General features: G+C 44.2%; 2 protein-coding genes across 5 annotated transcripts in view; one reads left to right on the top strand and one right to left on the bottom strand.

Moving 5' to 3' along the window:
- The window catches only part of LOC108105550 (A disintegrin and metalloproteinase with thrombospondin motifs 9), a 34,938-nt gene extending 22,541 nt beyond the window's left edge, over positions 1-12,397 (top strand). For all 3 annotated transcript variants that reach the window (XM_017212185.2, XM_017212186.2, XM_017212187.2), the window contains 15 exons: positions 4,733-5,159; positions 5,231-5,526; positions 5,671-6,200; positions 6,263-6,412; positions 6,466-6,624; positions 6,688-7,268; positions 7,351-7,521; positions 7,633-7,770; positions 8,451-8,674; positions 8,734-9,011; positions 9,072-9,273; positions 9,339-9,506; positions 9,568-9,738; positions 9,796-10,890; positions 10,960-12,397. In XM_017212185.2, the coding sequence (XP_017067674.2) occupies positions 4,733-5,159; positions 5,231-5,526; positions 5,671-6,200; positions 6,263-6,412; positions 6,466-6,624; positions 6,688-7,268; positions 7,351-7,521; positions 7,633-7,770; positions 8,451-8,674; positions 8,734-9,011; positions 9,072-9,273; positions 9,339-9,506; positions 9,568-9,738; positions 9,796-10,890; positions 10,960-11,241 (4,872 nt within the window). In that variant the 3' untranslated portion in view covers positions 11,242-12,397. The remainder of the gene's footprint in view (positions 1-4,732; positions 5,160-5,230; positions 5,527-5,670; positions 6,201-6,262; positions 6,413-6,465; positions 6,625-6,687; positions 7,269-7,350; positions 7,522-7,632; positions 7,771-8,450; positions 8,675-8,733; positions 9,012-9,071; positions 9,274-9,338; positions 9,507-9,567; positions 9,739-9,795; positions 10,891-10,959) is intronic.
- A 278-nt stretch (positions 12,398-12,675) lies between these two features.
- LOC108105551 (actin, indirect flight muscle) lies at positions 12,676-14,833 on the bottom strand. Of its 2 annotated transcripts, XM_017212190.2 has the most exons (4): positions 14,706-14,832; positions 13,714-14,049; positions 13,109-13,227; positions 12,676-13,052 (listed from the first exon to the last, which is right to left on the bottom strand). In XM_017212190.2, exons 2-4 carry the CDS (start codon positions 14,031-14,033, stop codon positions 12,847-12,849), a joined length of 645 nt encoding a protein of 214 aa, XP_017067679.1. In that variant the 5' UTR covers positions 14,034-14,049; positions 14,706-14,832; the 3' UTR covers positions 12,676-12,846. The 2 variants fall into 2 exon arrangements, with proteins under 2 accessions (XP_017067679.1, XP_017067677.2); XM_017212188.2 differs by having other exon boundaries at positions 13,109-14,049; positions 14,706-14,833.
- Positions 14,834-16,016: the final 1,183 nt, after the last annotated feature.

Below are 16,016 nucleotides of genomic sequence, written 5' to 3'. Positions count from 1 at the left end.
TCGGGTGTGAGAATGAGATTTTTTCTTCTGTTTTTTTTTTGGTACACTGCACTGCGGCCCAGCCAAGGCTTAAGTCAGGAAATGAACATAACGAGTTTGTAAGAGAACCAAAAAAAAAGGAAGGAATTTCAAAAAAATGCATTAATTTATCAAGTAATTGCGGTGCAGTGTATGAAACAAATTGCCAAATGTTCGCACATTGCTCATTGCTCATACGCAGTGTGTGCGCTTGGCCTGTCTACGCTTTTATATTGCACGCCACTCGCAAAAGTGTGCCAAATAAATCAAAAGCAAACCCATTAAACCGTGTATTTAATAAAACCCGAGTAAACAAACAAAACGGGCTTTAATCGAAATGACAAAACAAAACCCCAAAAACCTCGGAATGGGCCGCCAGGTTGCAGATTTAATGGCCAGTAAAATCTTTACGACGCTTTCGAGACAAGTGCAATGTTGCATGAAGCCTGAACTGAGTCATCCCCACGATTTCCCACGTTCCAAAATAAACAGATCGAAGTTGCAAAATCCGGCATATAGATGAACGTAATTATTTAAGATAATCTCTAGGGACGGTAGGAGGTCGCCCGATCAGGTTTTTTCTCTCTCTTTTTTTCTTTTTGCACAAATTTTATGGAACGAAAGCTAAACAAAATTGATTATTTTATAGTTTTCAAAAACGAACGAAATGGGCGAAATGTATGTATAGATATATCATGCGAATTCAAGGTTAAACCGGCAGCATGTGCTCTTTGAGCAGCTAAGGTGGCAGTAAACAAACACAGCAGCCATCCCTGCCCTCCAGATCTTCAGATTTCCATTTCGAGGAGCAAATGCTCTTGAGACGCAACGGCCAACATATGGCAAAAGCGGGCGTTGTCCAGCCAGCCAGTCAGGCGACCAAAAGCCAGACGGCTGCCATTCACTCGATTCTTGATTCTCGATTCTCGATTCTGTCTAATGCATTTTGTAGCCCATTTTCAATTAAATTTTCCTCGTTGTTTTTTTTGCTTTTCCTTTGCACATTTTTCGTTTTTGGCCAAGGTTAATTGATTGAATTTGCGATGATGGCTTTCAATTGGGAATTTGAAGTTGCAAATGCACTTCAGCTGGCTGATTTCAATTTAGATATCCGAATGCAGTCGAAATGCATTTCCATGAACTATATAATCATTCGGTCTATGCGGTCATAGATAGATTTAAATTTTGGTTTTAGCTTGGCGCGTGGGGGATTCACCGGATGACCAGAGTTTACCACGCTTTTCCAGGGAAACTCGCAGAAAATGATTTTTAATGGCTCTGTTTTTCGCCGGCTGTTTACCGGGGTTTTTGTTTTCGTTTTGCCATTTTCCGTTTTTGGTGAATTTCAAGGGCCATGCCACAGCGTGCTTCCCCTTGTCATTTAACGAAATGGTAAGGAAAATGGGAAAAACATTTCCACGAACTGAAATCGGCGGCACATTAAAAATATTTACAAATACTTTCCCCACTCCTGACCAAACTTATTCAGCGTAATTTCTGTGTTTTCTTTTAATTGCTTGACTGCAATTCTGGTTCTCCAGAATATTTGCAATTCTTTGCCAGCAAATCATCGATTTTTCTTTTCGTTTGAAAGAATCTTTTTCAGCATTTATTATAAATCTTTGGTTCTTAGATTATTTAGCTTGGTTTCTGCAAAGAAAGTAATTATAAAGTAATTATAAAATCGTATTATGCTCAGGCAGTTGGCTATTTATTTAAGACCAATTCGGATTTTGTTTGTGGCAGTCACGCATCGGGCATGCATAACGGCCCCAAAAAGCGCACGCCCATAAAGTGTACAAGTTTATTTATCATTCGCCAGCAGGCACTGTAAACACACGCGCCCCAAATTCTACAAAAGTGGAAAAGTTTCCGAAAAATACAAAGTATAATCCAAAAGAATTCACAAATGCATGTTGCAAATATCGCCTATAAGGCCCGATTGGTCGAGATATAAATACTTTTGAGTGCGAAAATGTAATTCAAATCGAACAATTTTCGTTGGATTCTTCAAAAACTATACAAATCACTATGATTTGTGCCAGAAATGTAGCTGCAAATGTGTTAATTTGCAGTTACGGTGGGTTATTTTCATTTTCCATTTGCGCATGCGCAAATGCCAATTATGACAAGTATACGACGTGTTGGCCAAATGCGGCAAAAGGGGCGCCAGTTTAGTCGGCCAGCACTGCAATTAAGTCATTAAATACAAATTAACAGCAAACAATTGCTGGCTGGCAACCATCTCGGGCATTGGCCATAATACCAAGCCATACCACAGGCATGTAATTAAGCATACGCCGCGTTGTCTGGCCAGGCATTCGTCGTCGGTTAACACCTCCGATTCATTGGTCAGAGCTAAAGGTGGTTTACACGAGGGATCAGAAACCGAAGCTGCGGCCTTCACGGGGGACAGACTGAATGGCGACGACTATGGCTTTCTGCAGACTGAGTGTCGGCTGCCACGGATCGTATAACCTTATAGCCATTGGCATAAATTATGGCACTCGGCAATATAAAGCAATCGACTGACACACAAATCGCTTGTTTGTTTCCATTCCCAGTCAAGTGTAAACAGGTTTTTTGTATTTCGGTTTTTGTTTTTTTCTTTGTTTTTTTCGGAGGAAAAGAAGTTTCTTCTTTGCTGGCAACCCATCGAATTGGTCAATTAGTCAGAGAAAAATAATAAATTAAGAAAAATACCAAGAAAATACCAAGGGAGAGAACAATGAAAGCCCTAAAATGAAGAACAAACGAAACGGTCCTCTGCAGCAGGCTACTTAACTCCGCTGATTAAATATGAAGGCACGCAGTAGATTAGCATATTTATAAGGCAGCTGGAAACAAGTTAATAAGCAGCACTCCCAACGCATGCATAACTAACTAGCTAGTGAGAGAGATAACGTCGGCAGATCGCCAGAATGGCGCTTTAATTAAGTGCATATAAATCGTAGAGTGGGGGGGAGGGCGGTGTATATGGATATGGATATATCTTTGGGGGCATCGCGGCATGCGTGATTAGCATTGCAAATCGTGCACAGGCATTTAAGTATGGGATGAAATTTATGATAAGCCTCACACCAGCCGAAGTCAGATCCAGATTCTGGCCACCGGATTTGCCAAGCCATCGATCTTTTTGCGGAACAATTTGACCGATAAAAATGATTCTGGGTAACCCGGGTAATACGATGATAAGCCGGGCCATTAATCAACATGTTGATTAAGATTGAAGCTCAGTGAATGATTCGGTAATAAGTCATTAAATGCAGAGTTTAATGAACTAAGATTTAAGAAGATGTTTGCAAATATATACAGATATAGGGATCGAAGAACAGCTGCGCTTATAAGTAGGCTAGCAATTAGTTTGGCATTAAGAGAACTATTTTCTTAACTGAATGATTTGCTAACCACTTAGCTTTAGAAAAACTATTCCATCTGAGATAATAATCTTTTTGATCGTTAAAAAGCCTTTAAATGTGCCACAGGGCGACGACTATAAACCAAATGAGAATTTTATGGCCCAACGTTCTAAGCTATTTTCCGTCGAAAATAATTAATTTGTAACTTTCAGTGGCACTGTTAAAGGTCAATAACAATTAACAATTTCAAGGACAAGTTTTATGGCCCAGAATTTGCTTCTCACTTATATAGTTTATTTTAAGTTTTTGAGAATAGTTTCTCGATTTTGTGGTTTTGAATTCTCATCAGCGCGTGAACCGCAAAAATGCTTAATTATACGCCGGAAATATGATCACCACCACCACAACATCACATCATCATCATCATCACCGGAATCACACGGCACGCCAGTGATCCATAGACTTTCTTGGCAGGCCAAATAATGCAGACACTCTTAAGGCGACACTATGGCCAATGAGCATAACGAATGTGTCGGCAGTTGCAGAGTTCACAGATCTGCCATAAAATTATGTAAAACAGCCCATCATTTAGCGGCATTAATTTTGCTAATTTCTCGTTTTTGTTAGTGGGATGTGGGGGGGGGAATTTTAATTCATTTGCGATGATGTATGAATTGGCTAAGGCAATTTCAACTGTGAGGTGCAAAACAAAGAGCTCTCACATTAATTTATAAATTAGAGGTATTTAAATTTTATTTTTTCTACTTATTTCTACTGGCTGGCTGGCTGACTGGCATGGGTACTGAAACTTTTTATACGCATTTTTTCTTGGCTTCGGTTCGCTTTTGTTTTATCTTTTCGAGCACAAATTGCCGTTGGCACACTTTACACCTCGGCGTTTAAGCGTTTATTTTAAACAAAATGTGCAAAAATTCGCGGTGCGAGGAAGTGTTTTCAACAGGTTCTCTTATGGTCTGACTGCAGCCAAAGGCCAACGCCGCCGGGTATGATCCTCCTTCTCCTTCTCCTCCCTCCGCATCTTGGCCTCTGCACACTGAGCCAACTAAGCATCTCACAGGTGGTCAAGGTATCTAGCCGCCGACGGCGTCGTCGGCGGCAGTTCATCAATAATTCTTTCAAAAGTCAATCACTCACATCGGGCCCCCGCCACGATAGGCAGTTGGGCTTACGTGGAACGTGCCCAAGTACTTATCTGGCCAGCTTTCTAGCCGCCCCCACTAATCGAAATCCGCGTCCAAGGTGTGAGAGAATGCCGAACAGTCTGGCCTATCTGCTAGCCTATAATCTGTGTAGAATATTACCAGCTAACCGGATCCCCCCTTTCTCCATTCTAGCTCGTGCTGAAGAAGAGGTGTGAATGGTGGTTCTACAGGTACGATTTCAGCCAAAAGATGTCCACCCACTGGCGGCAGCATGCCTGTCTCTATGCCTGCGGCATCGCCTTCCTTCTGGCCATGCTTATCATGTTCATCCACGGTATACCGAGTGTTCATAAAGCTAAAGAGGAACTGCCAAAGAGCAACGAATCGCTGCCCATCCATAATGTTATAAGTATACCAGCAGCACCAGTCACGCTGCATCCCAGAAAAAATGATAACTACACTTCGCTGGATCATGATCCTTCCGATGGCTTTGAGGAACTCAACGAGGAAGCGCACAGCGCCTTGGTAACGCCCACCAAAGTCTACAACTACAGGCTCAGCGAAGGCGATCTACTCTACGAATCGAAGCGGAATAGCGATATCAATAGTTTTCTAAAAGGTAAGTTCACATTTAGTTTATTATGTCTGATTGAGGTAAAACCTTTTTGGTTATTTCTCACTTTCATGTAGATTCTGCATCAGCCTTTAGCATGACGGGAACGTACAGAAACATGTCCAATGAGATCTGGGATCCCCATCCACAGTACAATCTCAATGTGTTTGGTCGCCAGTTGCATTTGGTTCTGCGACAGGATGCCTCATTTATTCATAACCACTCGATGCCCCACATCCGGATATTGAGCGAAGAAGAGGAGAACTCTGGACCGGAGACAGAAACAGATCAGCGTCACCTAGGCTGCTTATACTCTGGCTACGTTGAGGACGATCCCCATTCGATGGTGTCCGTCTCGCTCTGCGGCGGCATGGTAAGGCCAGCAAGTGTCGCCGACTGACCTTCGGGCACAGTTTCTAGACATTTGCATTTCGCATTTACATTTTCGCAAATTATGCTTATCAATATGCCGCCGAATATGACTACTAATAACGCGTTCCCCCGTTCTTGGCTCCAGACTGGTTATATCAAAACGAGTTTCGGCGCGCTGCTCATTGAGCCGGTGAACAAGACCAGCAGCGATGAGGTTCTCCACCGGGTCTATAGGAAATCGCATCGCAACGCCAGACAGGCTGTCTCCAAGCTAGAGCTCGGCCTGGACGCTCTGATGACCCAGATTGAGCAGGAGCAGGAACGAGATCGAGAGAACCAGAAACCCGAATCCCGAACGCTGAAACGACGGAAGCGACACTACGCTGATGTGGACAATCAGCTGTATACGTTGGAGGTGCTAATAGCCGTGGACTCTAGCATGGCTCGCTTTCATGGCGACGACCTGAAGCCCTACATCTTAATCCTCATGTCCATTGTGTCCAGCCTGTTTGGGGATGCTAGTATCGGTAACTCCATTCGTATATCTTTGGTAAAACTGATTAGGCTTCCCAATTTCGATGTTCAACCGGACTCCAGTCATGAAATGCTAAAACAATTCTGCCAATTCATCGACCGATCTGGATACGAGAGGGACACTGCCATGCTAATAACACGGTGAGTAAGAGGTGATCTCTTCCTTTCAATCTGCTAATGGAATCAATTCTTTTTAAATCCAGCGAACCAATCTGTGGCAGCGTGCCAGGCAAGATATGCCACATGCTGGGCCTGGCCGAATTGGGCACGGTTTGCAATCCCAGTTCCTGCTCCATTGTCCAGGACACCGGGCTGCCCACAGCCTTTACCATGGCCCATGAACTGGGACACGTGTAAGTTGCAATCAACTTCCAAAAAACTTCCTTCCTAACTCAATTTCTTCCAGCCTAAACATGAACCACGATGACGACGACAAGTGCTTGCCCTACCTCACCAGGCAGAACAACAACAAGGTGCTCCACATCATGTCCAGCGTGATGGGAATCCATATGCATCCGTGGTCTTGGTCGAAGTGCTCCCGTCACTTTGTCTCGGAGTTTCTCGAGTAAGTTGCTCACTGCCCTTATGCCCTGTTCAGGTGAATAACTATTATTGATGATTCGCGTAGGAAAGCCGACAAGTCATGCCTGGAGACCTCTGTGGGTGAGACCATTCCTTATGTCACCAAGCGTCTGCCCGGAGAGATATACTCCCTGGACGAACAGTGCAAGCTAAGCTTTGGCAATGACTACAACTTCTGTCCCTCGGACGAGGAGTGTCGACGACTCTGGTGCAATCGAACGTTGGGAAACGCCAACGATCAATGCAACTCCAGCAATCTACCATGGGCTGACGGCACACCCTGCGGCACCAGTGGCCACTGGTGCCTAAAAGGTAAATGTGTGTCCAATAAGCATGGCTACGGACATCCGGTTAACGGCGGTTGGGGTCCATGGACACCCTACACCCCCTGCAGTCTGACATGCGGCGGCGGAGTACAGGAATCGCGACGAGAATGCAACCAACCGGTACCCGAGAACGGTGGCAAGTACTGCATCGGCAGCCGCAAGAAATTCCGATCATGCAACGTACAACAGTGTCCGCCCGGCAGCATGGAACCACGCGAACAGCAATGCTACAACATGAACGGAAAGAATCTGAACATTCAGGGCGTTAGCCCAGACACCAAATGGGTACCCAAATACGAAAGTAAGTTGCGAATGGCTGGGGAGATCACCAATGAACCTCTAGGCTAACCATCATCCACCATGTTTTTCTTGACCACCCCCAGAGGATGCGTGCAAGCTCTTCTGCCGCATGGAGAATCAGCCCACCTACTTTAAGCTCAAGAACATGGTCACCGATGGCACCTCCTGTGCGGTGGACAGCTTTGACAAGTGCGTCAACGGTATCTGCCGTCCGGCGGGATGTGACAATGAGCTCAACTCGATTGCCAAGCTGGGTAAAGACATTCCCTCTTCTCTTTCTCCCTTCCTCTCACTCTCCCTTTCTTTCCAAATCTAAGCCTTAATGGAAATAATGATAATGATTAATTGATTTCCGGTTTTTGCAGACAAGTGCGGCGTGTGCGAGGGCCGTAATGACACATGCCAAGAATATACCGGAAACCTGCTCGTTGCCGATCTCCTGGGCCTGAATGACGGGAACGATCCGAACAAGACACTCTATTTCGTGGCGAGAATACCAAAAGGTGTGTATTTCTTTTCATCATGTATCTTCATCTAACAGCACATGGTATTCGCTTGTCCAAATAGATTTCTTTAATTAATTTTTGCCTAATAATTTCCTCAATGAATGCTAATGCTATCTGTTTTTGTGCCTTTCGGGCTTAATGGACAAATCACTTGGCTACGTGTGAGCTATAAGCTTTGGGGCACGTGACATGCGAAAAGGGTGATAGAGATGTCGCCGGATCACCAGGTACTGGCGCCAGGTGATCGAACAACAACCGCATCACGTTCCCCAAGATTGCACTTTTACCGATTCTACGGCTATCAGTACGCCTTCTGCCATTTACTAACTAGAAGCTTTACCCTTAGTGTACTTCTGTTAATCGAAAACCAATTAAGTATATATTAATGAATGTGTTTAAGGGAATATTAGCATGCTGAGCCCCTTGTATGCACTCTGGCGCCAGCGTTAATCTTGAAATCATCTCTGATTTTAGATTTGCATTATAAACATTTTCTTAATCACAAGGCCTCGCCATTCCTTATCTTCTCTGCTGATAAGTACTGTGTACTTGAGAGATTGCAATGCAGTTTTTCAATTAAAACATTTTTATAGGATGATAGCTAGATCCCTATGTTCAGTATATAGTAATAATTCCGATATTTATTAACTTTCAATTTCCCATTGACTTATCCACAGGTGCCTCTAACATCATGATAACTCAGCGTGGCTATCATGAACAGAACTTCATAGTCCTTAGCGATGACAGGAATAAAAACCTGCTCAATGGCAATATGCTTGTGTCATATCCAATGAAGTTTGTCTATGCCGGAGTTACGATGCAGTACACGGGATCTGGCAGTAAGGTGGAGCAGGTGAACACAACCTACTCATGGAAACTGTCACGTGATCTCATTTTACAGGTAACTCTTAGAGTTAGAACTAACATTTAGCAAGTTAAAGTCTTTATAATCACTTACAGATCATCTCCCTTGACGTGAGTCTGGCCAAGAAGCAGGATACCGTACTGATGTCGTACTCCTATACCATTGACAAGCCAGTAAATACCGAGCTGGTGGAGATCTATCGCTGGGAAATGCAGGCATCCAGTAACTGTGATTCCCTCTGCGAGGGCAGAAGTCATCGCCTGCCAGCCTGCATCAGCATTACCCAGGGTGTGAAGGTTGCCCCGCAGTTCTGTGACAAGTCCGCCATGCCCAAGGTCGAAGATCGTGCCTGCAACACAGACTGCCACCTTAAGTAAGTTCAAAAATTAAGAGTAACTAGAATGAAGTACTTATTATATTTTTACTTATCCAGTCTCACAGTGACGAGCATATCAGAGTGCTCTGCATCCTGTGGAGAATTGGGCACCCGCGAGAAGACCTACGCCTGCGTTCAGACCTTCACCAATATGCATCGTTCCAATGTGGTGGATATGTCCTATTGCAAACTGAAGTTCGATGTGGCCTACCACGAGGAGTGTCGAGAGGGTTGCTGGATGATGTCCGAATGGTCATCGGTGAGTTGGAACTGTGGAAAATACCTTTACCCAGGAACCATTTTACGATCTCTTATCCATTACAGTGTTCCAAGTCATGTGGCACCGGTTCTCAGCAACGTGAAGCTCACTGCTATCTCCGCAGTTCCCGGGTCAGCGACAATCTTTGTAATCCCCGGACCAAGCCCGATTTAAGTTCTCTAATCCAGATCTGCAACCCTCAGTCCTGTCCCACATACACTACTGAATCACCTGTAAGTTCTTCGAGATATCCAAATACTAATTCTTTATACTAAAGGTTTCTTTATACTATAGAATGCAATTAATAACTGGGAGGTTGGAGAGTGGGGCGAGTGCAATGATTGGTGTCAGGCGAGACGCTCTGTGAGCTGCTCAAATCCCTATGGGATTGGCTGCGCGAGCAGGAGGAAACCCAAAGAGGTCCAGAAATGCTGCAATATCAAGTACACGAGTGAATGGACAGAGGTGAGATGTCTAACATATATCTTAGTAAAATTTAAATAAACAATATTTCTCCCTTAGTGTTCGGTGCAATGTGGCGTGGGCATCAAGACGAAAAAGCAAACCTGCTCGAGGGTTTACAAGCCAGAGGTTCGCGGCACACCAAAGCGAAAGGTTCACGTTGATGAGTCCTTCTGTATTAGTCGAAAGGTAAAAAAGCACACGCTGCGAACCACAACCAAGACCTGTAAGATCAACTGCAAGTGGAACGCCTCGGATTGGAGACGATGTCCGGCCGACTGTTCGGAGGAGTACCAGACGCGAGATGTTCGTTGCGAGACCCAGCAAGGCCACGGCTTGGAGGACCGACATTGCGATGTGAAGAAGCGTCCATCCAAGCGACGCATTTGCAACCACTGCATACGCCGAACGTCAAAGGTCATCGCACAGTGCAACTGCGATGGCGTCGAGAAGCGACGGGACATGTGCTTCAACTCCCACAAGGGTCGTATCACTTGCCCCACTCGATCCAGGGTGGAGAGGCACAGCTGCACTCCGCCGGCCCATTGTCGGAGGAGAAGTGCTTCCATCGGAAGCAGCATCAGCAGCAGACCCAGAGGCAGTAGTGCTAACACAATAAGCCGGAGCTTGAATGCGATCAGCAGCCCAAGGAGTCGCGGCAGACCAAGGAGTTGTGCGGAGCTGAAGGAGATGCATGGCTACAACAAGGATGGCAACTATCAGCTGGAGGTTCGTTCACGGATTGTGAACATCTATTGCCACCAGATGAGCAGCAGGACACCGAGCGAATACATCAACGTGGATCCGCTGGAAAACTATTCCATTTACTACGAGTATAGGACCAAGCTGACCAACAGCTGTCCCCCGGCGTCACGTAACCACGAGTACTATAATGACCAGAACTCCGGACGGACGCAGTTCAGCAAGCTGCGGGTGAACATCACCGATCTGCGAATTCTGGATAACGACTTTCAGTTCGCTGAATCGAGAGGATCGCCACAGAAGCTGGGGTCAGCGGGTGACTGCTACAACCGGAATGGCCAGTGTCCACAGGGTGACTTCTCCATCAGCATGAAGGACACGGATTTCACCATACGCCCGGGTACTGTATGGCGAATGCATGGCCAATTCTCGGTTATGAAGAAAAGCAGTGATGTAGGTTTTGAATTTAAATATTCTTTTAAACTTTGAAAATACTTACAAGATATCTTTGTACCTTTTCAGTTTGATACCACTTCGATGATGCGGAGGGGATTCTGTGGGGGATACTGCGGCGGTTGCTATATAGCGCCAAATTCGGGTATTTACCTGGACGTGCTATGGCAGGAGCCCCTGAAAAGTCAACGGGAAAGTTTGTTTGACCTTCCCACGGTAATCGGGTCTACGTCCCGGGAAGGACCAAGGGTTAAGTTAATCCGAGCATCCAAGCATTCGAGGGTTACCCCAGCCAAGCATTACCAATACCAAGAGTCCTCGAGTTTTCGAGGGCTGAGTGCACCGACATAACCATAATGTCGTTGGTTAAAAGTATTCTCGAATATTAGTTAGGATATAAAGAAAACCTTTAGGAATCGTTTCGAAGTAGCCCGAACAAAATCAAAAAAGGACTTCTGTATATATAATGATATATTTCTCAACCGAAATTAGTAACTAGATATTATTGCCATGTAATGTATTAAGTATTGTAAATACTAGAGGACCTGATCCTGATGATAGCGAATAAGGCTCTGTTCATATATTACCTCATCATCTCTAGGGGGTTGCATTGCATTAACTGGGGAAAGTTCATAACGATGATGATGTAAGATATGGATAGAACCTAAATTTGATTGACCAAAATACAATCCATAAGTCGAACGGTGACCGTTAGGTAATTAAGACCGCTCAGATTAAACCGTATTTATGCTAACTATATGCAGTGATGGGAAGAGTTCCCAGGTACTTGTTAACTTAACCTAGGTAAAGACCAATGTTAAGAACTCTTTTTACCTTCTACCAAGGAATGCATTTTACTGATGATTTTACCATAAAATATACGAACTCTAAGTTAACATATATTATATTTACACTTTCCTTTTACCCATTATCATTATGACTATAATTCCTTTTCAACCGAATCTCTAGATTTAGGAAATGGTATTAACCTTTCCATCACTGAGAATTTCCGAAAATGAAGAGCTCGACTAAACTAGTGCAATGCCGGTCTGTACAATAATTGTATTAGCTAAGCTTAGTTAAGGAAGAGAAATAGAGAGAGAGAGAGAGAGAGAGAGAGAGAGAGAGAGTTTCGGAGAAATTGTATGTGTAACTAAAAAAGAAAACGAATACTCATATTATTTAGGTTACCCTCCCCGATACCGCACAAGCCAAAACCAAACTATATTCATTCATAATAATTAACACTGCTGAAGGAACATTTTGTTTGATTTATAACAATCACTGCCAGACTTTCAATGTTCAAAACCATCATTATAACCCTAAATCCTGAACCCCAAAACCCTAATCCATAATCGCCTAAGACCCAAGTACCAAGTATCCTCGCTGTATTTTCATTTTAACTAGCTAGGCTAATGCAAAACACACACCCAACACACACCAACGTTAACATTTACGATTACGTTTTAATGTCAATTAAAGGAATTTAAAGCTGTTACCAACCAAACTTCGTTCGTACCTTCAGGGCTTTTGTTTCAGTACACGTGGCGGGGTAATAGAAAAAATTTACATTTTATTTAAAGTATTTAATAGTTTTAATGGAAGATATATTTGGCTTTCAATTCACTGGCTAGGGTCTCAAAAGCTCTTCATATACATTGTGTTTATTATACGACATGGAGCACAGTCCAAAGGACAAGACTCTTACGACTAGTTCTTCAAAGTAAAAGTCCATTGTGCTGTTGCCAATGATGATGATGTGGCCATGAAGGATGAGCTCCGACAACTGTTGGTTGCCTTTGTGTAATCGTGAATCTGAATTGGATGATAATTCTGGTGCGATGGGTTCGCTGCTTTTGTCTATCACTGTGCGAGCCATGGTTGGTGAAAAGCTCGTTGGTTGGTTGGTCGCTGCTGGTTGTTGCCTTTGAAGAGCTTTCGCAACGAGCGAAAGACTTAAAAGCATTTGCGGTGAACGATGCCGGGGCCGGACTCGTCGTACTCCTGCTTCGAGATCCACATCTGCTGGAAGGTGGACAGCGAGGCCAGGATAGAGCCACCGATCCAGACGGAGTACTTCCTCTCAGGTGGCGCAATGATCTTGATCTTGATGGTCGATGGGGCCAGGGCAGTGATCTCCTTCTGCATACGATCAGCAATACCTGATTGGGGATAATTTTTAGCATATATTTTATCTTTGAGAGCATCCTTAACTTACCTGGGTACATGGTGGTACCACCGGACAGCACAGAGTTGGCATACAAGTCCTTACGGATGTCCACATCGCACTTCATGATCGAGTTGTAGACGGTCTCGTGGATGCCGCAGGACTCCATGCCCAAGAACGAGGGCTGGAACAGGGCCTCGGGGCAGCGGAAACGTTCGTTGCCAATGGTGATAACCTGTCCATCGGGCAACTCGTACGACTTCTCCAGCGAGGTGGAGGCAGCGGCGGTGGCCATCTCCTGCTCGAAGTCCAAAGCCACGTAGCACAGTTTCTCCTTGATATCGCGCACGATCTCACGCTCGGCAGTGGTGGTGAAGCTGTAGCCGCGCTCGGTAAGGATCTTCATCAGGTAATCGGTCAGATCGCGACCAGCCAGATCCAGACGCAGGATGGCATGGGGCAGGGCGAAACCCTCATAGATGGGCACAGTGTGGGAGACACCGTCACCGGAGTCCAACACAATACCAGTGGTACGACCGGAGGCGTACAGCGAGAGCACGGCCTGGATGGCAACATACATGGCCGGTGAGTTGAAGGTCTCGAACATGATCTGGGTCATCTTCTCGCGATTGGCCTTGGGGTTCAATGGGGCCTCGGTCAATAATACTGGATGCTCCTCGGGGGCCACGCGCAGCTCATTGTAGAAGGTATGATGCCAGATCTTCTCCATGTCGTCCCAGTTCGTGATGATGCCATGCTCGATGGGGTATTTCAGAGTCAGGATACCACGCTTGCTCTGGGCCTCATCACCCACGTATGAGTCCTTTTGACCCATACCCACCATCACACCCTGATGGCGTGGACGGCCCACAATTGAGGGGAAGACAGCGCGGGGGGCGTCATCACCGGCAAAGCCGGCTTTGCACATGCCCGATCCGTTGTCGATAACTAATGCACCCGCATCATCGTCACACATCTTGGCAGTTGATTATCTGGTTGAGGGGAAATTGTGGAAGCCTCTGTTAGTTTATTCTGTTAAGATTTTTGATTGCCCTAACAACAAAATGGCCTTGTTATGATAAAAGTTACTATTTTTATGTCTGTATTAAAGTCCCTTAGAATTACCCCTTATAACCTTTTTGTCTTATGAGAAATATAAAGATCATTATGTGACTGAACGTTCTTCTTTTGTAAAAAATATATTACTAAATTTTTAAAAACTAACGTAAACCCACTTTAATTCGACTAATAACTGATTTTTAGAAGATTTTATGGACTTTACTTTATATTTTTTTAACTTAGAAGTTCTTAATGAGTCTAAAATTTCAGATGTACGAGAATGTTCCATTTTCTAATCACTCGTTCTAGTTACTACTTCACTTAATCGTGTTCTAAAAATATCCCAAAAAAGCAGTTCATAGAACTCAAATTAAGCTGATCAAATTAATTAGAAATTCCTTTCGTTTCGATTGCTCTTCACTTTAAAAATATAATTTGAACTTTAGAAGGAAGATGGATTATAAAACCCATTAACACTATAAGTAAAAAACTGTTTTGGATTTCAAATTGAATATCCTTAATCCTTATGACTGTGCTTTATGATAATCCTGTGATTCCTTCGACATTGGGGTCGCACTGAAACACACACCTTTTAGGTCAACGAAAGGAGGTAATTTGGCTAAACTCGCACGTTCGATTCTTGTTGACGGCTAGACTCAACAACAAATGGCACGCCGTGCGGTCTGTCCTGCCTTTATATCAGGGCTCTCGCACGAAGCGATTTGAGTTGGATGCCATGGCGCTACTCAGAGAAAGAATTGAGCGAAAGTTGGACGAAACAATCAACTCGAATCGATCCATATAAGCAGTTTTCATTGTTTCGGGTTGAGCATGACAGAAGTTTGGGTGGTTTTCTTATACGAAGATGTGATTTATTTTTAGTTTTATCAATCAGGTTTATTCGTTTTTAATATGATATATTCATAAAGGTGATTAAGAAGAAGGAAAACATAATCAACATTTCAACAATAAACTAAAAAATTGAAGATTCCATTCATTTATAAATTCACGTTTGATAAAAAGAGCCATCTATATCTTAAAAATGAAATTCTTCATTTCATGCTTATCTATGATGTATGATAATATAATACCCAACTGAACTAAATACTTTTCCATAGCTAAATACTAAAGTTAGCAATCATTTTTAGGACACCCATCATTCATTGTAGGGCGTTTATCCCGGAGAGTAACGCCGAAAAAGTTAAGAGAACGTTATAGCCGAGTGATTAGCAGATGTGCGTGACAGTCGGAGCATTCGGCCACCTCAGGCGGCAATCAGTGCTCTCGAGTGGCCAATTAGTGCCCCCGTCCCTAGACCCGATCCTGCTGATCGACCACTGCATCAGCGGACGACTCACTCGCCAACAGTGAGAGTTCATAGAAATAGAAACGGACCTTAGAAGGACCGACGCAAGACAATTGGCATCCGTGGCCAGGGACTGGGAGAATGGGACATTTCAACGGGCACGCAGCGAGGCAAAACCAAAATAGACGCGCCAAGCAGAGCGGCACCTATAAATCAACATCAAGGTTGATCGAGATCTCCGCGCGCGGTGCTCGAGGAAGCTGCAGCATCAGCATCAGCATCTGCATTTGCAGTTGCAATTGCGGCACCCGAAGTTGCGAAATGGCCGTGCCGACGACCATTTATCAGAGCAATTAACCATAGCCAGCCAGACCGATGTTAAATGCATCTCCGCTCGGCATTTCGGCAATTTTTATTTTTTGTTTTACATTTTTTATTTTTGGTTTCTCAATTGATTTGTATTTATCCTTTTATGTAGATTTGATTATTTTTTAGTTCTTTCTATTTACACTTTGATTGCTTGCCCACATGTGCAATCGTATTTGGTTGGGCTAAAAATAAGTTCTGATTGTTCGGAAGTGAATTCGTGGCATT

The sequence above is a fragment of the Drosophila eugracilis genome, unplaced genomic scaffold, assembly GCF_018153835.1.
Source record: "Drosophila eugracilis isolate 14026-0451.02 unplaced genomic scaffold, ASM1815383v1 contig_367, whole genome shotgun sequence".
Lineage (NCBI taxonomy): Eukaryota > Metazoa > Arthropoda > Insecta > Diptera > Drosophilidae > Drosophila > Drosophila eugracilis.
This window is presented reverse-complemented; position numbering and strand designations above follow the sequence as displayed.

Coding starts and splice junctions, on each gene's coding strand:
- LOC108105551 (XM_017212188.2), bottom strand. CDS start 14,033: ATGTGTGACGATGATGCGGGTGCATTAGTTATCGACAACGGATCGGGC. Junction 13,053..13,108: donor TGGTACCACCATGTACCCAG/GTAAGTTAAGGA, acceptor ATCCCCAATCAG/GTATTGCTGATCGTATGCAG.